The 20,333-nt window shown below is 52.5% G+C and overlaps 1 protein-coding gene across 1 annotated transcript; it reads right to left on the reverse strand.

Moving 5' to 3' along the window:
* Positions 1–11,623: 11,623 nt before the first annotated feature.
* SIX6 (SIX homeobox 6) lies at positions 11,624–13,998 on the reverse strand. Its single transcript, XM_052783471.1, has 2 exons — positions 13,193–13,998; positions 11,624–12,039 (listed from the first exon to the last, which is right to left on the reverse strand). Exons 1-2 carry the CDS (start codon positions 13,762–13,764, stop codon positions 11,871–11,873), a joined length of 741 nt encoding a protein of 246 aa, XP_052639431.1. The 5' UTR covers positions 13,765–13,998; the 3' UTR covers positions 11,624–11,870.
* Positions 13,999–20,333: the final 6,335 nt, after the last annotated feature.

Consider the following 20,333-nt stretch of genomic DNA (forward strand, 5'->3'; position numbering starts at 1 on the left):
TAGCAGAGGGGTCCATGTGGCAGCAGCATGTTGGTGCCAGGTCTTTTCGTGAGCCTAGGTGGGGATTAGACAAGCTCCAGAGAGATACAGGGAGGGGGGCTCTCAGTGAGTGATGGGAGCGGGCTGGGGAAGAGGAAGAGCAGAAAGGAGGAGACCACGGGGGTCGAAATGATGGTAAAGCAAAGAGCACATGGACAAGGGAGTGTTTGTCATGAGCAAACAGGCAGTCGCTGCAGGGCAGAGGATCCACCATGAAAACACCCAAGCGCTTCCTTGAAGTGTCTCAGACTTGCCCAAATTCCTGTTGGCTTTGGGTCTGGCGCTTCTAATGTCTCAGTGCCGCAGGGATGCCAGTGCCCTCGGGTTGGGAAGCAGAGGCCACTGGGATGCAGTTTGAGCCTGGGAGGCTGTGAGCTTGGGCTGTGGCAGGGACACAGCCATTCTGTGAGTGTGTGTAATGCTAGGCCATCTGCGTGCTTCATCCTTGTTGGACATAAAAGCCATGTTTAACCCATCAGGTCAGTATAGCCCCCAGTTTACAGACTTCTGCATTTGCTGACTTTTACCAAGAGCTTTGTTAATCTGTTGTATCCCTAACTTAAAGGTCCATGAACTTCCTTGGAACCTGGAGCTTTCATTCTGGGGTATTAGGTGATTGGTCCTGACTTGTATGAACAACACCCACTGAAGGACTCTCCGTGTGAAGAAACATTTGCAGGATAAAAAATTCAGGTAGCTCATTTTGCTAGGACCAGTTCCTGAAATTTCTCTGATGCAGAAATGAGAGAAAGGAATATGACCACACAACACCCACACGTGTGTACTTCTTCCATCATTCAAGGAGATGTCTGATTATCAGAAGACTATCTGCTTGAGGGTAGAAAGACTCTACAGAAGGATCTGGATAGGTGGGATCAATGGGCTGAGGCCAACTGTATGAGGTTCAACAAGGCTAAGTGCCGGGTCCTGCGCTTGGGTCACAACAGCCCCATGCAGCGCTACAGGCTTGGGGAAGAGTGGCTGGAAAGCTGCCTGGTGGAAAAGGACCTGCGGGTGTTGGTCGACAGCCGGCTGAATGTGAGCCAGCAGTGTGCCCAGGTGGCCAAGGCCAAGAGCATCCTGGCTTGTATCAGAAATACTATGGCCAGCAGGAGTAGGGAAGTGATTGTCCCCAGGCTCCAGGCACTGGTGAAGCCACATTTCAAATAGTGTGTTCAGTTTTGGGCCCCTCACTATAAGACAGACACTGAGGTGCTGGAGCACCAAAGAAGGGTAATGAAGCTGGTGAACGGTCTAGAGAGCAAGTCTTACGAGGAGCAGCTGAGGGAACTGGGGTTGTTTAGTCTGGAGAAAGTGAGGCTCAGGGGAGACCTTATTGCTCTTTACAACTACCTGAAAGGAGGTTGTAGCGAGGTGGGTGCAGGTTTCTTTTCCCAAGTAACAAGTGACGGGATGAGAGGACATGGCCTCAAGTTGCACCAGGGGAGGTTTAGGTTGAATATTAGGAAAAATTTCTTCACCAAAAGGGTTGTCAAGCATTGGAACAGGCTGCCCAGGGAAGTGGTCGAGTCACCATCCCTGGAGGTATTTAAAAGATGTGCAGATGTGGTGCTTAGGGACATGGGTTGGTGGTGGACTTGGCAGTGCTAGGTTAATGGTTGGACTCAATGATCTTAAGGGTCTTTTCCAACCTAAACAATTCTATGATTCTATGATTCTATGTTGGCAGCTGAAAATATTCCCAAACTTCTGCTTGACAGCTAACTTTCATTTGACTTATATACCACTCAGACTGAGAAATCCGGGTCAACATCTTTTCTTTCTGACACAGCTGAAGACCCATCCATTTTGATATCCATCACGAGACAGTTTTCTTCTACCTCTGGTAGGAAAGCTGTAGCCTATTTCACCAAGCTCCAAGACAGTGAGGTACTCTCTGGATTTTCTCAATGCCTGGCAGCACGGCCTCTTCTGGAGTTACAATGCAGAATTGCAACTGTGGAAAGAGATTTCTCCTAGGCTCTGTTATGCAGCTTGTTACAAAGTTTTTAATGTCCGGTTAATTAAACCCCTGAAAATGGCGATTTCATGTTGTTGTAGCAGGACCTGATCTAATAGCCACTGAAGTCAACAGGAACCTTTCTGCTAATGTTAAGAGTATTTGGATCTGGTATGAATTGACAGCGGGAGATGCAATGTGGAGCTCAGCAGCTAATGCTGAAAGAAAGAGCATTTATTCATGCAACAAATAATTCATACCATTCTATTAAAGAAATGAATGAAGGATTTCATTAATCACACCTACTTTGCAATGTAACAAAGAAGTCAGTCTCCTCTATTGCTCTTTGTGTCTTCTGATACTTTGCTGATGCTCCCAGGCATTTCACGTCTTCTCTGAGCCTTGCCCCCATTGCTTAAATAAATACATGCCAGAAATGCAAACAGGATGAGCAATACCTGTGTGAGCAGCTGGGCCAAGGCACTGGGCCAAGGCACTGTGCTCTCACATGTGCGTACGTGGAAGGTGAAACTTAGAAACCTTGTAATGGCCGAGTCAGTCTAGCAACACAAACAAACCTGAACAGCCAAAACGTATACCTACATCCATATGTATGTACAGTGACATACAGAGGTGATATGTGAACAGCGAGTTCTAATGCCTGGAAGGCCATGAGAGCCTCAGCAAGGTGACTTACTGCTAACAAAGCACTGGAAATTGTTAAAAGTAATAAGGATAACAAATGAAAATCATGCTGCGGCACCGTTAAGAACAGCCTTTCTTCAGTCACCCTGTCTCGCACAATGCAGGTGTGACCCTGCAGCCCCTCGATGCTTCTTGGCACAAATACCCCATTGACTTCAGTGGGACCAGCGGGGAGGCTGAGGACCGCTACTCGTGAAGGTAATGGTTTGCAGGATCAGGATAGCACATGGTGACAGCTCAGTCCTGCTTCCGCAGTGTGGGAGAGCAGGAAAAAAAGGCATTTTTTGATTAAATAGTTGAAGCAGTGGGGATTTACTGAACCAGTGTTACACTGTCCATGCAGCTTGCTCAGTTTGCTGTTGCTAGCAATTCAGAAATTGTCCGAGCTGTCCTGCTCATCAGTGCATGAACTCTGAAAACACTTAGCCACTACCAGCTCTGTGCATTATTTCAGCTGGAAGAACCATGGTAGGTAAAGTAACGATGATGGATCTAAACGATAATAAAGTCTCCCTGTTGAAAATTTAAAGTGCTATACAACTATTTTTAGTGACCTCTCCAGCTGAGATAATGCAGAAAGCTAACTAGATGTGAACATCCGTCTTAGGTGAATTGATTCTTACAGTTTGCAAACCAAGGTGAATTGTAGAAGGTTAATGTTCATGCTCCAGTACAAGAGTTATCAGCTATATAAAAAGATGTATACTGTACATGTAAAGAAATAACCTATTAAATGTCTAATGTGGATGCAATGTGGTTTTTTTTCCTTTGAGCACATTTATTTCCGTAATGGACATTTAGTTTAGACACAACACTAAGAGCTCCCTCCCTCATATCCTCCTCCTTTTCCTCCCTCTGTGTGTGTGTATATATATGTGTGTGTGATGTGTGTGGGCATGAGAGAGGGAGAAGACTTTCGTCTTTGATTCGGGAAAGCAAACATTTCCTGGCTGGGGTGTTCTGATCCCACATTGAGACAAAGTATTTAAATTTGATTTTCCAAAATCAAAGACATTAAAAAATGTTTTAAAATTGATTTTTCCTCCCTTCAAGCATGCCCCAAACCTGAGTTCTTGGGTTGGCATTTTCAAATTCAGGACTTCAAAATGAAGAAAGTATTTTTTTGTGCTTCCTAAATAAAAGAGCTGAGCACCGTCAGCTCTCTCTCTGCAAGGAGATGCACTGCACTGGGTGCCTTTGCAAAATGCCGCACATATTCCAGGACTGCTACAAAAATTTTTTACTTCTCAGAGCTTGTTTATCTCAGAATGGTTCCACATCCAGCAATGCAGCCTGCTCCCCCTCCTGTCCAAACCCTCAGATGGCAATTAGCAACATCAATAAGTAATAGAACAAATACTTGTCTCTAAAAAAACAAGGCACAGACAGATCAGCTCATTCACTTTACTCTGAGGCTGCATTACAAACCTTAATTTTTTATATTTCATCTGTTTAAAGCCCCAGTGCTACAAACACTTAGTTTTGAGATGAGACACTTGAAAGTCAGTGGGTGATGAAGGATGGGTGAAAGGCAGGACCTAACACTGCAGGGGCCCAGAGTGAAAGCCCCACGCACACCACGGATGCCACCGTAAGGAAGATTTTCAGCTGACTTCCTGCAGCTCAGCTCTTTAGCGAGGAGCTTTCGGAACAGAGAAATGAGTCTGTTGACCTGTCAGCTCCTGGAGGCAGTGAGTTTCCAGCAGAAGCAAAGCCACAAGAAAAATGGTGAAGACCAGCTAAAATGCTGTAATAGGAATGCTTATTAGCATTGCATAGTAATAAAATGAAGTATTACTGGGGAAAACAGCTTTAAAAAATTGGAAACTGGTGAGCAGATCCACCAAGGGGCCGTGAACTATGTGCTCGTAAGTACCAAAGTGAATCTAGCATTGCTTCAAGAGCCATTCCGTACAGGAGACATCCCACCACTAAAGCGCTGAAGTACTTCTGACCCACAAGTGACCTGCTAAACAAGTCTGCTGGGAAATACTCCAGCAGTTTAAGCCTAACAACCAAATTGGTTAGCATCGCTCCTTCAGCGCTCGGAGATGTCAAGGGATAAAAAGGATCACCGATGGAGTGGGAACAAGAGTCACAGAAACTCAGCTTTGGCCTCGGGAGTGTCATCTACCTCTGTGGTCAATAGGCAGAGACAAGCTTTCGCAGGTGGTGAACTTGATTAGAGAGCTGATCTTGGTTAAAACTGCCTAGATCTTCTTGCTGCTAAGGATGGAGGGGGAGGAGGGTGAGACCGTCTCTCCAAGCAACAGAGCCAGATTGACGGTGCCGGATTACCATGCTGGCATAACTAGAGTAAGATTAGGTGCTCTGAGTCACCTACCTGAAAACTTCTCTCTCCCGCTGACCACGGTGGCAACCTGCGGAGATCAACCTCCATCGTGTCATTTTTGGGGACATCCGTCCCCATGGTGGCTCCAGGGACCAGCTGCCGACCCGCACGGGAGCAGACATGTGAGAAAGTGATTGCAAGCCAATGTAGTTTTGAAGAACAAGCCACAAATTGACTTAAGAAACAACCTAGCCTGAAGAGCTCTTTCCAATATAAATGTCCTGATAAAGATGTTTACAAGAAGGCTTTTTTCCCAGCTTATAGACACAGCAATTTGCTCCCTGGAGAACGGTTGCATGTCCTTGTGTTTCTTTGAAGTGCCTGAAAAACACCAGACCCGTGTGTCCTTATGTGTGGCTGGCCTCACTGTACATTTAATGGGGAATTATCCTACAACATGGTGTTCCAGAAGAAGAGCTATTATTCTGTCCTCAGCTACCTTGGTATTACAACTATGTGGTATGAAAGAATTTCAAGAATTGGTTCTGAAGAAGCACATGTATTTCAGTAGTGAAATTGGGAGGAATGGGGTCTCTCTGTTCCAAATGGAGCCACTAATGTTCATTGAAAGAAGGTTCAACACAACAAAAGTCTTCCAGCTGAAAAAAATCATGTGCTGCTCTCCTGTTGTAGAGCTCTCCATTGAAATCAACTGGTCTTGAAAAAGAGAAGGTAATGCTAGAATAAAACTCCCCACTTGTCCTGGTGAAGCCCCAAATAGTGTGTCATTGCGGGTTACTATGGAGTTATCGAATAAAGGCTGAGAAGCTTGTTCTGCTGATCAATACCTCTGTGTGTGTATGCAGATCTCAGCAGTGGCTGTGTATCTCCTGGAGGCTCCCCTCCAAAACATGCATTCAGTTTGTATGAAGTTTTCTAAGGGATTGAACTTCTGAAACCAGTGCAAATAAGGTGTGGGTGCTCAGGACAGATGGACACTCCCTTTCTGCTCCTGCCGCTAGGTTATGATAACCGCTCTTTTCACATCTTTGTTTTATATTGGACTGTTAACAAATAACAAACAAACAAAAAGTATCAGGAGGAACAGCTTTAAATGGAAATAAAGAGATGTGTCTAAATCCTTTAGGCTGTTTGGGATGTCTCAAGTGATTTAGGCCAGCTGTATCTGTACATTAAAACGTATAAGGGCACTGAGGTTCATCACTCATCCTATTAAAACGTTAGAAGAGTCCCTGTCACGGATTGCCTCAGACCAGGCAGAGCTGACCCACACTGTCCCCGGGGAATGGCTCAATAGCCAGCACAGGGTGTGGAGCCTTTCCCATCGGCACTATGGACACAGCCACCCTATTTGGAGGGTGAGAGGGCTGAAAAGCATGCAGCAGGGCCTGCACCAGTGGGCAGCAGTGCCAGGACATGTCATTTAATAGTGCAGACATGGCAAAGTGGCTGCCTGCTCCATGACAGGTCTCTACTGTGACATTAAAAAGCTAAAAACCTGCCAGATTTTTTCCAGGCAGGAGTCTGTGCTGGCTGAAGGCATGTTGGGGGAAAGAGACCACCCAATGAGCCTGGTCTCCATGTGGACACCCTCCCAACAAGGCTGTCCTGGTTGTCTGAGGGTGAGCTGCAAATACAGATTTTGGGGATAGCAAGCTCCCAGTCTTGTCTGACACCATCTCCATCTTTATTTGGCTTGGGATAGGCACAGTGCGCAGGGAGTCCTGGAGGTCCCACCAAGCCCCTCCTTTGCCATTGCTGGAAAGGAGACACTTTTCCCCCAGCCATAAGTGGAGAGGGCGCAGGTCCCATCCCACCCATGCCATTTGCGTGGGTCATGGTGGGGAAAGCCACAGTGGGGGTTTAGCTGAGCGCTATGGGGCAATCCCAAGATGCAAGAAATCCCCCTTGGGTTTTACTTTATGCAGCGCAAGAAGAGTCTGTGAGGGGAAGCACTGGGTGATTGGCACCATTTTTATGCTTTCTGGGACAGAAAGAGTGGAAGCGGTGCTGAGGGCTCATGTCCCGGGGCTGAGTCCAGCAGGATGGAGTGGCACCAACTCTGCTAAGTGTAAGGGGACAACTAACGAAGTGTGGAGGGTTGTGGGGCCACGGTGCCTCCCCCCTACCTCTGGGAAGAGGCAGAGTGGACAAATATGTGAACCCACTTTGCTTTTATAACGTTTGAAGCCGGAAACTTCCCTCCAAACCATATTTCTTGCGGGGCAAAGTGTGTGCCAGAGAGGTCCATGTCACAGATCAGAAGGTAGCAAGGTTAAAATGGGCTCTCTAGGGAATTTCTGCATTTGGCGGGGGGCTTAGACTGAATGTAGCAAGTAATGAAGGGAGGGGAGCCATTTCCTGGCCTTTTTCTGGGGGTCTTGCAGCCTGTCCTGAAACAGAAGGGAACAGAAATCCAAGGGCTTTATCCGTCACCCCGCTACTAAGAATAAATGCCAATAGAGTGCAAAGTGCTGTATCCCTTGGGGGATCTAAGATGGTCATGTTCTTTCACTTGATTCCCAGCTAGGTCTCACTCTCTGGGCCCCCCTGGGGGGGGGGGGGCAAGCCAAGGTCAGCCCAAGGTTCAGGGTCCTTTGTGGGTGCTGGGGCTGCGGGGTGGCCTTGGGGAGGGGACAAGGGAGAGGACAGTTCAAAGTTTGGCAGCTTCTGCACCCCACAGTGCCCTTTCCCTTTGGCCTCCCACACTTCCACCCTCCCTTCCAGCAAGAACATTTGGATCTTCTCCTGGAAAAGAAAGAAATAATATGAATATAAAAAAGCCAGTGCCTGGTGTTGCTGAGAGGCAGGTACAGACATCGCTGGGGAGTGTTACACTCTCTCTCATGGTATTACCCCTGCATCGGCCAGGGGTAACTGGATCTGCGATAGAGTCTGATCCTCCCAAGCCTTTAATTGGATGCGTGAAAGGTCCAAAATGCAGCTCACTCTCATGTTTCCCCCAGCTATGAGCTACATGGTCTTATTGTCACACAAGGGTGCTTCCCAATGAACCCAGCCTCCTTTCTAACCTCCGATACCCCCGCAGCTCCCAGGCCAGCAAGCCAAAGCGGATCCGTTGTAAAGGAACCCTCCCAGCCAAGCCGGGTGCTGGTGGTGGTGAAATATTCAACAGCTTTCCGGACAACCACCCTTCTTCTGTTCTGCAAAGAAAATGCCATGGTTAGATAAGGAGCAAAAGGGGGTGGCAGGACAATTAGGGAACAGTCGCTCCCTTCTGTGGGATCGGGCTGGGGGCCAGGATGAGTGCTCAGCAAGGCTCTTGCAAACTGGAGCACAGAGATGGACGTGTGGGGAGCACTCGCGTGTGCCAGGCAGCAGCTGGGGCAGCACTCCTGGCCTGGAAAGACCAGTGTGGCTTTTCCAAGGTTCCTGTATCCCTCAGCCCTCCCTCCACACCGGTTTCCAGCGCAAACAGCAGCAGCCCTCCTCTGCAGCGCTGGGGCTGGGACAATGCATCCCGGATAAGTGGGCCTTCTGTCCCCTGCTGCACCGGGGCCAGGCTCTCCCCAACCTGCAAGCCTTTTGCTTTCCTTTTTTTTTTTTTTTTTCTCTTGCAAAATCAATTTACGGACAGCTCACTCATTTTTCCCCCTTGCAAACTTATTAGCTATTCAGCCCCGGCGAGCACTCGTAAGCATCCTTTGTCCCAGGGAGGGCTGGAGACCCCTTCATTAGCAGTGATTACTCTGAGCAGTTTGACAGCCTCCCAGCCCGCTTACAAGACTTTCCCATTCAGCCCTGCCCGGGGCTGCCCCGCTTCTCAAAAGAAACGGAAATATTCAAACATTTCTTCCCCCACCCCCCCCAGCTGAATAGAGGAAAAGCCGTTTCTCTTCTCCGCCCTCCTCATTCACTTCACTTTTGATACAATATTTTCCTTCTTTGTTAAACCGGAGAGAGAGGGGTCAAGGCAGACTTTTTAGCGACCCTTTTCTGAGCGTTTTGTTTAATGTAAATACAAGCTCCCTCCCTCTTCCCCGATTATTATTATTATTTTTAAAACAGCCGAAGGCTCGGGAGGGCGATGGCTTGGGCTGATCTTTAGAAAAAAACAAACAAACAAACAAAAAAAACCTGCTGAAAATGCCAGGGGAAGGGCATTCCCTTTCAATGCGGGAAGGGAAAGGGCAGAAGGAAAAAAAAAAAGGGGTGGGTGGGAAAGCGTTTTTCTTCCGTGGGTCTTATCCGTACAGCCCCACGGCCCCGGTCCCTGCGGAGCTCCGGCGGTGAATAAGCGGGGCTGGGAGACGCTCAGCTCTCCTGATCCTCCCACACCGAGCAAGCCCGGGGACCGGGGCTGCTCTTCTCAGGGTGGCTCCGTGCTCCGCTCCGCTCTTTCAGAAGGGGAAGGTTTTGTGCCCTCGCTGCTGCTGGGGGCACGGGGCATCCTCGGGAGGGTCCCTCCATAGCCCACTCGGGAGATCCAGCGTCCTTCAGACCACTTAAACCCTTTGTCGAAATATATAATATTCACGCCGTTGCCTATTGTCCAAATTCCAGCTTTTTTAGTTAGAAAGTCATTCCACGTTATCAGAGGCTGAGCGTGTATATTCATATAATTCTCCACCTCTCTCTGTGTCTTTTCGAAAGCTTTAATTCCCCACAATAAACGCCAGCAGAAGCCAATGGAGAAATTGCAATCCGCTTCACCGATTCCCGGCGAAGGAAAGAAAACACACGGTGTGTTTCAGCCGATTCCGTTCCGTTTTGAGGGGGGAAAACGGCTTTTGCTCCCCCCAGAACACTCGTGGGTGGGAAGCGCTGCCCGCCAGCGAACCCACCAACTCCAAAACCGAGGCAAAATCCCCACCTCGTTTGAGGTTTGAGTAGCAAAACCAGGATCCGCTCGCACGGCTCTGTCGGGCACAAACCCGCTGGGGTTTAAGAGGCAACAAACCTGGCAGAGGGTTGGGGTGCAAGGTGCGCTCCAGGCCCCCCCGCAGGTGGGTACCCCCTAAAGGGAGCTGGAAACCCCCCCGCTCCCCGGCCCTGCCATCTGCTGCTCTGGCAAAACACAGCTCCCGACACCCTGAATTACACCCCGCCAGGGAAATAGTGGCTTGTAAATGGACTTAAAAACCAGCTAATAAATACCTGCTACCTGCCCCGTCCCTGTGATGGTCTGTAAGGAAAAGCAAGGCACATGCATTGGGGATGAAACGTAAATTTAGACATCGGCGGTGCCAACGCCTTTCAGGCTTTAAATGCAAACTTAGGCAGAGGGGGGAAAGCCATCGCCGAGGCAGGAATATACCTCTGGATAAAAGGCAGCAAGATTAAATTAATCTATCACGGAGCTGAAATGGCCCCCGTGCCCACCCCCACGGCCCCCCCGGCCGCCTCCGTGCCTTTGCAGGGGAGCCGGAGCCGAGCAGGAGCCGGGGCATTGCTCGCAGCCGCTGCGGGTTAGCTCTGCCCGGCTTCCCCCGATGCAAGGCTTCGGCTGCTAAATAAAACGAGCCGAGCAATCAGCTTACTGAGGAGGCATCTCTCTGAGGACAGGGAAGTAAACGCGATGAGACCGAGCAGACAAAAAAAGCACAGCTCAGGCGATTTAAAGATCAATGTCAAATTGTATAATATAAAATCCTTCTGCTGGGGGAAAAAGCTTAGCGCGCTCCTTAGACCTGGCGTTTGGTCTCCTCCAGCGAAACCGCCGCAAAACAAAAGGAGGGAGGCGAATGGAGGGGACAGCCCCTGGCACATCGCAGGGCCGGGATTTGGTGTTATTTCGCCCCCGATCCGGCCCTTCCCGGGCATGGAGAGCTGTTCATTCCCCATCTTCTCCTTGCATTTGCCAGGTGAGGGCTTCCCCGGCTGCGCTGTCCCCAACCATTTCTCTCCTCCTTTTTTTTTTGTTTGTTTTTTTTTTCCTTTTTTGTTTTCCCTTCCTTTTCCCTCGTCCCTGTCCGAAAATTCGCCGCCGATAATCCCCAAAGCCTCAGCCCTTGGGAGAGGAGAAGCTGCAGCAATGCCTTCTCCTTCCCTTCCCCGGGCACCCGCATCCTCCGCCAGCTCCGGCCCCGCTCCCCTCGCTTCAGCCCGGCTCCCCCCGGCTCCCTGCCTCGCAAAGACATCACCCCCGGTCCCGGGGACCCGGCTATTTCGGTTCCTGCCGAGCTGATGCTGAAATACCCGTGGCCTCGGAGATCTGCTCTGCGTAAACTGGCGGGCTTGAGACCGACACCGTCATTTCAAAGCAGATGCGAGGGTCGTTCACCAAATATTTTATTATGGTTTTAGGCTGCTTCATACAGTTTCGTCCTGCACATGCTCTACAAGTCACCTGTGCACATAGAGAACAAGCCAAAAATAATAATAATAATTAATAATAATAATAGAAAAAATCTACCATAGCAATCCCTTAAATAAGTAAATAAACATTATATATATATATATATAAAAAAACCCTTTAAAGTAAAGCAAAACCCAACCAAAAGAACAGCGTCTTTTCAACATGAAACATCCCCGCGGGATAAGGGCAGGCGCTCAGACATTTTGCAACTTGGCATTCGGGTTTTTTGTTTTCTTTTTTTTTTTTTTTTATGTTTTCTGGACTTTAATTATTTTTTTTCAGGCATCAATTCTGCAAATCCTTCGAAATAAAGGCGACAACGACTTTTATCACGTTTTTTAATGCAGTCTGCTGCGGGACTGGGAGGGAGGCGCGGGCGGGCGGCGTGTGGCTGGGGAGAGCCCCGTACCCCGGCTTTGGCGACGGCGGCCGGGCCATTGCAAGCCCAGCTGCTCCGGCCGTGTCGGCAGGCAGGCAGGCAGGCACCGGTTAGCTGGACCTCCCGCTCCCCCCGGTTTGTCATGGCGGTGGTGTCAGATGTCACATTCACTGTCGCTGGATGTGATGGAGATGGCGGAGGTGGCCGCTTTGCTGGAGAGGCTGGCTGCGGGGCTGGAGGCGGCCCCCACCGCCTCCCCGCCGCTCTCCTCCTCCGCTTGCAGCGAGCGCACCGAGCCCTGCGTGAGGACCTGCTGCTGTAGCCTGCAAGGAACCGGCACACACAGCATCACCGCCCGGCCCTCCGCGACCCGGGGACCCCCCCGGCAGCCCCCCGCTTCCCCCTCAACCCCCCAGGCACTCCCCCGACCCGCATCCCCACGCCGCTTGCCCCCACCTCCAGCTCACACCAGTTATCCCAGTCTGGCGACTCTGCCTGAGAGGTTGGCTGCCCACCCCAGGGCCAGCCCCGCTCCTCGGCCGGCACACCCGGGGCGGGGGGGGGCGGCTGCCCTCCGCGGCCTGTCCCCAAACCGGGCCTCATCCGAGGGGTCGGTAACTGCCCGCAGCATCTCCCGGGCGGCGGTTCCCCTCCAGCAGGCCTTACATCTTCCCTCTCCGCCGATGAAAAGGGGCTGCGGGTGACAGCACCCCTTCCCCCGACGTGCGGCCGCCCGGCTGTGCGCAGGGGCCGGCGGGGTGACGAGCGGGAGCGACCGCCCCGGGCTCCCGGAGAGGAGATAACGGGGAGACTCTGCTCCATTCCCCGCTTGCCGGGGCGTCTGCTTGTGTCCCTAGTGTCGGGGTAACACCGCTCATTTAAAGCCGCGATTTTGTTCTTTAAGATTAAAAAAAAAAAAAAAAAAAGAGAGGAGAAGAGAAATAAGACAATTACCCAAGAAACGTTCCCGCCTGGTGCCGGCGGAGGTTTAGGGCAAGGCGGCTCTCTGCAACGGAGCAGGGCCCGCAGAGGGGCATTGCCGGCTCTGCTCCAGATGGACATGTATGAAATAGGTATTTATACGTCCGGGCAAAACTTTGAAGGGGGGGTTCTCTCCCCTTATACGCCGCTGAATGCGGTCCTTCTGCCGCCAGGTCGTGCCGGGGTCACGGCAGCTTCGCCGGCCGCCGCGCCCGGGCGGTGTCTCTCCCTCTCCCCATTAAAAATAATTAAAAAAAAAAAAAAGCCGTAGGGTTTTCCCGCTGCTCCTACTTGATCTCGCTGTATTTCCCGGGAAGAAACTTCCCGGGCTACGTCTCCCCGTCCCCCGAGGCGGGGCTGGCGAGCAGCGCCGGTGCCTCTGCCGGCAGCCCCGTACCGGCCCCCGCAGCCCCCCGGCCCCGGCGGGCAGGGGCGAAGCCTCCCTAAGGTGGTGGCGGGGGGCCCTGCGCCCCGACGGGACGGGCAGCACCTTACCTGTTCTTCGCGGCTGCTGCCCTGTCCCTTTGCCTGCGGTTTTTGAACCAGTTGCCCACTTGCGTGGGGGTAAGTCCCGTGGCCTGAGCCAGTTCCCGCTTTTTGCTGGGGTTGGGGTAAGGGTCCTGCAGGTACCACTCCCGCAGCAAATGCCTCGTCCGCTCCTTGAAGCAATGTGTCTTCTGCTCGCCGTCCCAGATGGTGCGGGGCAGCGGGAACTTCTTCCTCACCCGGTACTTGTCCACCGGCCCCAGGGGTCGGCCCCGCAGCTTCTCCGCCTCCTGGTAGTGCGCTTCCAGCCAGAGGGCTTGCAGTTTGGCGTGGGACTCCTTGGTGAACTTGTGGTTCTCCAGGATGTGGTAGAGCTCCCGGTAGTTCCCCGTGTGGAAGGCCACGATGGCCCGGGCTCTCAGCACCGACTCGTTCTTGTTGAGGGCCTCGCAGGCCGCGGGGGCCACGGGCAGGGACCAGAGGAAGCGCCCCAGGCGCTCGATGTCCCCGCTCTCCTCCAGGGTCTCGCATACCCCGGCCACCTGCTGCGGGCTGAAATTGAGGATGGGCAGCTGGAACATGGAGGCGGCGCCGGGCTCCGCTCCGCGCTCCGCGCACCCCCAGGCGATGCCCGCCGCCGCCGCGCACACCCCCGCGGCGGGGAAGCGGGCAGCGGCCCCGGCGGCCGCCCCTCGCTCCGGTTCTGCCTACTCCGGCGCCGGCTGGAGCTGCCGCGGGAGGGACGGTGGAGGGCGGAGAGGCGATGGGGAGCGCTCGGCGGCTCCGGCGACTGGGGGCGGTGGGCAGGGGCGAGGCGGAGGAGGATGGAGCGGGGGGGGGAGGGCGGGCGTGGGGGGAGGGAGGGAAGGGAAAAAAAAAAAAAGGAAAAAAAGGAGGAAAAAAAAAGGAAAAAAGAAAAGGCACAAGCCCAGCTCCGCGCCGCCGCCGCGCTGCTGCGGGAGCGGCTGATTTGCTGCCGGGCTCGGCAGATTGGCTCCCGGGTTTCCATGGCGGGGCTGCCACTCACTGTCAGCCGCTGCCAATCACGGAGGAAGGCCCCGCGCCGCCGGCCGGCAGCACCTCCCCGCCCCGGCTCCCCGCCCCGGCTCCCCCGCCCCGGTTCCCCGGGGCTCCCCGTCCCGTCCCGTCCCGTCCCTCTCCCCGGGGACAGCGACCCCTCCGCCCTGCCCCTCCGCTCCGGGCAGGGGCAGAGCAGCTCACCCGCCCCGGGGGCAGCGGGCTGCAAGGCGGAGAAGGAGGAGGGGAGGGGGGCACCCGCTGAGGTTTGCTGCCGGAAAGTTGGAGGGAGCGGCCCCCGCCATGGGATGGCCGGGACCCCCCTACAGCCTCCCCGGTAAAGCTGTGGGGTTCGGTCCCGGGGCTGCACGCACAGAGCTCGGTGCACCCGTGGTCGGAGAGGGGGATGAGGCAGAGCTGAGAAATCAGATAAAAAACCGGCTGCGTAACAGGGACAGCGGTGCTGGGAGTGAGTGTTAGTGACAATGGATGCAGCGGCAAGACGGCAAGAAGAGCCGAGATTTAGGGGAAAACTCTCCTCCTTCCCCCTATAGGTGACTTCCCACCTCTGTTAAAACGAGGAATTACCTGCAAAGAGCCCAGCGCCCTTCTCTGTACAACTAAAGCTTTATAATTTAATTTTTTTTTTTTTTTAACATTTAAACCCGTATTGTTTTCGGCTGAATAGACGCCGAGAATAGTCGCGGGGAGTGAGAAGTCATTTGTAGGTCAGGACAGCGACTTAAAGCAGATTTCAGGAATCTTTTGAAATATTGATCACCTAGTAGTAATCACTCCCCGAGGGTTTTCCACCTCCCCCCCCCCCCCAGCTCCCTGAGCGAGTGACCGCGGGGCTGGGGGCGAGGTGAGAGCCCGGCCGGCCCTTTGGAGGAGAGAGGCAACCTCCAGCCGTCTCGGGGCAGGGATGAAATCACTTTCTGAGCTGTGAGGATACGATTTGTTTTCTGGAGAGAAGGGGGGGGGGGCGAATCAAGAAGCCAATCTTTATTCTACATATAGCTGCTCAGTGGCAATTTCTTCCCGGGAACGTTAGGGACCATGCTCCGAAAGGCAGCATATATTTTGAATTAAGCTCAATATGTTCTCTCCTCTGCTCTTTGCAATGCATTTTTTTCCCAGAATGCTTGTCAAAGAAATCCCTTCTTAATTTGATATCTTGTTATTGTCTCTTTCCCCTTCCCTTTTCTTCTTTGTTTTTTTCTTATTGTTTTTTTTTGTTTGTTTTCCTTTCTTCCCTTCTTTAAGAAAGCTCCTTTGCTAGTTGCCCGTAGACCGAAATTAAACAGATTTACATTTTCTCCAATCATTTCTCCGCAGAAATGGAGCTGGACTGGGGCTCGCCGTCTTTTCTTTAGTATCAAGTACAATTTGTCTTTTGCTTGTGAAGATTTGGTAAATCAGAAGGCAGATAGATAGCGCAGATGGTCGGAGGTGTCGGGTCAGATTATGGTACGCCTCAGTACAGTGCTAAGCTCATTCTGACGGAAAACCCTGATATTATTTTCACAGATCTACACAGTTCACTTGAAAAAAACCCTTCGAGCCATTTACATCATTTATGTGAGGCTCACAGCTAGCGGGATGGAAAAGCTTTCAATACTGCTCATTTTCATAAAACCCGACAGAGCTGGGGAGACATAAAAGCACAGACAAAACTCACGAGTTCAGAGACACTCCGCAGAAACTTAAAAAATAAAAGGGGAGACTCTTCGGCTTCACTTTACAGACCCAGGTTTGATTTGCCGATCCGCTTAGGGGGAAAAAGGGAGAGGAAAAAAATCAGAGAAGAGGAAAGAATGATGTATAAATGTTGCTGAGGAACTCTCCTTCCAATCCATCTCTGTCCTCTCCGCCAGGCAAAAACAGTCATTTGAGCAGCTCAGTGAAAGATCCCAAATAACCACTTCGGACAGGGATAAAAAAAAAAACAACAAAACCCAAAACAAAACAAAAAACCCAAACAAAACCCAGACCTCCTCGGTATGAGCATCGGGCTTCCCTAGAGAGCGGGTGAGAAGGCGGCGACCTTCGCGTCCCAGCGGGCAGGGGACCTGCCTGCCCCGCCGGGGCCCCCGCTCGGGGGGCGGCCAGCAGCCCCCGAACACATCCCGGGACAGGGGCTGATGGAGAAAGACCTCTGCTTTGAGGGAGGTGGAAGGGTGGAAAGCCTGTGTTAATGGGTAGCTAATTTAGACCGGCCATATGATGATGATGATGATGATGATGATGATAATGATGATTACTAATATTATTGAAGGTCTTGCTTTTTCTTTTTTTTTTTGTTAAAAGCGTGCACATGATCTAGCAAGGGAGTTACTGGGCTGCAACCTAATGACCATGAACAGAGAGAGACAGGCTCCATAATGAAAGCAAGGACTGTAGGCGAAAGAAATGAATCCTCATTAAGAGCAGCGAGAGCAGCTCGCAGGGGCGAGTGGTTGTCCCCCAGGTCCCCAGCCTTTGTTCCCCAGAAACTGGCCCGGATGGGGAGATGCTGGCAGCTCTGCTGGGAGGGGAGATGAAGAGAAAGAAAAGGCAACACCGAAGTGGACCCAGGAACCCCGTGTTAACCCTTTAAAGGGTGACCCGAGGCGGGGAAATCAGCCCAGCGCCAGCAACTCTGCGTCCTCTCCGGCTGTGAACGCTGGGCTCTGTGTTTGGGAAGTAGCACAGTCCGGGGGGAACCGGCTTGTCCCTGGCTGGGGAAGGACCTGGGGGCTCCTTGCTCTGTGCCACTAGCGCCGAGAGAGAGAGATCAGCTCCAAGGGGGCCCCTCAGTCCTTTTCCCACCCCCTCGGTTGTTTTATCCGTGGCCGGGACCCCGGCAGGTTTCCCCCCGCCCCGTCGCTCCGGAGGAGCTTTACCGCCGGGCTGGGCCGGGCTTTGCCTCCGCAGAGAGACCGGGGCCCCCAGGATCGGCCCCCACCCCCGTGGGACCCGATGCCGCGTCCAGGAGAGGCTCCCCGGGAAAGCACAGGGTCCTGGCTCAGCCCCCGCGCCTCATTAGAGCTGCCTGCGAGCCTGGGTGTGCACTCGGGCGTGTCCGCTCCCTTTCTGCTTTTTTTCCACCCTTTTTCTTCTTTTTCCACCCCCCTCCATATAATAAGGACACTACTCGTGACATTAACAGCCGGCAATGATAACTACCTTAATTTAGATCACGGCTCCGACCCTTGCTACAGGTAGACTGAGGGGTTGTCCCTGCAGAGACAAACCCACTGGAATAAAACTGTACGTGAAAAAAAAAATTATCAGAAATTCTGCCGGCAATCCGTATCATCCCGACGGCCTGCATCGACACGTTGTGCTCTCTGGCCTACGGACAGCACATCCACGCCCTCCACCCCGCCCGAGCCTTAAAGCAAAAGTAAGCTGAGCAACGTCCCTATACACCTTCATATCAGCAGTTATCAGCTATCCCGGGTCCCCGAATCGCAGTCCCTGGGGATTATTTATCTAGGCGGAGTTTCCAAACGCAGCAGAGGTGGAAATATATTTTTTAAACCTTGATTGGCCTTAAGTATCGCATTAAAAAAATACCCCCGGGAAGGAGAAGCCCCACTTTAAAGGTCTCGGCAGGATTGGCGGAGATGTTCATTAAGTGATGCTAACCGACTCGGCAGCACTGGCTGAGAGAGCCGGAGTGCAGGCAGTCCCTCGGGCGGGAACCTGGGAAATCAGCCGGGAGTTTCGGGCCTTGGCTCGGTACCGGCAGGACCCGGCCTGGTGCCGGGGAGCGCTCCGGGTCGGGCAGGGCTGGAGCGGGCACCGGGGAGCGGCGCGGCTGCCTGCCCTCACCCCGGCTCCCCCAGCTCCTCCCGTGCCGCCGGAGGAGGAGGGATGCTCAGGCGGAGGAGAGTGCCCGCTGTGGCTTATAGAAAAGGTTACTGAAAATGTCAGCCCCTCCGGGGACCGGGGCCGGGGTTTTTGGGACCGTTTCCCACCGAGCCACTCGGGAAATTTGGTGGAGGGAGGACCTCAAGCTCAGGATGATGTGGTGGGGGATGCCTGGTGGGGAACCGACCTGTGTTTCGATGTGTTTCAGTGCTTGCCTTTTTTATTTTTAAGGGTGCCATAATTGTTGAAATAGCAGCTATCAATCGCCCCATTTCTTCCTAAAAAGAGTTATCTTTAAAGCTGTAATCTGCTTAATATTAGGGAGAGTGTGCAGGCTGGATCCTCACTTACTGATTAAATTACTGATAACCATCGAAAGCACTGAAGAGTCCCTAAAATGCTATCGGACGACAGAGATGTTCACTCACTTTCTACTCTCAGACCATGTATTCATTAAATCTTTGTCCTTCGGCGTATTATTTAGATTACCTGTAATACGAAGTATCAGACCATGGCTGATATATTTGATGTTAGAATAAAGAAACACTGAAAACTCAAAAAAACTATTATTTTTATACTAGTAAGGAAAGACCTCCTTCCTTGTACAGGGCCCTGGTCAAGGGCAGGGCTGCAGGCAGAAAGGACCTACAGCCTAAGATTTATCTTTCATTTTCTTTAGGGTGTAGCTATGGGCCTGGTTTTAAAGTCCCCGATCCATCGCAACCTGTTTGGCTGCTGCCTTTGCCTGCAGGTAAATACACACACCACCAAATCTCCTTTTTGACTGAGGTGTGTTCACATAAAATCTTCACTCTGTTTAAAATCCCCGGTTTCAGCAGGGTTTTCACTGAAAATTCCAACAAAAGCAATCAAACAAAGCTCCAAAGTATTCAACTAAGTTTAGAAGGTTTTGACCATTCAGGTGGGTTTTTTCCCCAGTAAGTCCTCCCCCCCTCCCCTTTTTTTCCCCATGGGAAATGGTCCTTTGGGAAAAGAAGGCATTTGTGGCTCCCTTCCCGTGGGAGGCAGGAAACTGAGAGCAGGAATCGTATGGATAACTATTTCTTGTCTATGGAAATTAAAAAAAAAAAAAGTCTTTCAAATATTACATCTTCTCCCAGGATGGGGACGAGGGCTGTCACAAAAACAATGATTTAGCGGAAAGCAGAAATGGGGACAATTTGCGTGTTTGGGGGAGGGTGAAGGACCAGGATTAGATACCCTGAGATGGTGTAGTGTCTAAATGCTTCTGGGGCTGAATGTATGGGGCTGAGTCCGGGACAAACACTGTGACACGGCTGGTCTGGGCACTGGCGCTGAGCTGGACTCCAGCCCTTACCGGAGGTTGCTGGCTCCAGATGAAGGCTGCTCGGGAATCGGGGTCCCTCTTTTCTTGTGAGGGAGCTCCTGCGCAGCTTTGGGTGCCTTGTGGGAGTCAGCAGCATCACGCCCAGGCCAGTCCAGCTCCTGGTCCAGCTCCCTGGCACCACACCGGGGCTTGGAAACAGGATTGGGGCCACCGCTGAAGGTGGGCATCTGCCTGGGCTCCGGTATTCAGGGTGCTGCTTCAAGGAGCGAGTTTATCCCAGAGCAGCCGCATGAGGACGGGGATCGTCCCCTCGAATTTGACTCTTTTTTTTTTTTTTTTTTTTTTTTGGCGAAGGATAACAGGTAGGAGGTCCCTGAACCTTGCCGAGTTTTAAGGGCCAGTGCTTCAGCCTCTCCGCGTTACCTGCTCATTGCCTTTCTGAGCTAGTTATTCAGGTTGAGAAGAAAGGCACTTGTTTGGGACACGTTTACCCGGTCCCTGTCCCTCTCCAGCGGTGATCGCTCCCCCCCCCCGTGTCTCCAAAACACTGCAGGGACCCCGTTTCCCTGCGGTCGTTACACCCCTGTGCGAGTTTAGGCACCGGCCACTGTCCCTCTGCGGGAGGACAGCCGGGGGAGGTTCAAGGAGCAAAAGGCAAGGACGCTTCCCTGCTTTCTCGGGGGGGGGGGATTTGGCGGGGGTGTCCCTAGAGACCCTCCCAAACTCGATCATAGGTGTTGCTGGGGGCACTGGGGGCACAAGGCGCTCTGTCCTCTCTGTGGGGGGGAAGGTCCCGCGTTTCTTTCCCCTCTCCATCAGCTGGGGGAGGCGGCGAGCGGGGGGCCGAGGGGAGCCCGCCAAAACCAGAGGAGAGGGGCACGGAGAAAGCGGAGCCCACCGAGAGGCAGCGCCGGGGCTCTCCGCTAACGGAGTGACGGGCCCGGGGGGCTGCCAGCGGGGAGGGGG

Source organism: Harpia harpyja, chromosome 3 (genome assembly GCF_026419915.1).
Source record: "Harpia harpyja isolate bHarHar1 chromosome 3, bHarHar1 primary haplotype, whole genome shotgun sequence".
NCBI lineage: Eukaryota > Metazoa > Chordata > Aves > Accipitriformes > Accipitridae > Harpia > Harpia harpyja.

Excerpts from the sequence above, each read along its gene's own strand:
- SIX6 (XM_052783471.1), bottom strand. The coding sequence starts at position 13,764 with ATGTTCCAGCTGCCCATCCTCAATTTCAGCCCGCAGCAGGTGGCCGGG. Across the intron at positions 12,040-13,192 it reads GCAGCAGCCGCGAAGAACAG|GCTACAGCAGCAGGTCCTCA; the intron begins GTAAGGTGCTGC and ends GGTTCCTTGCAG.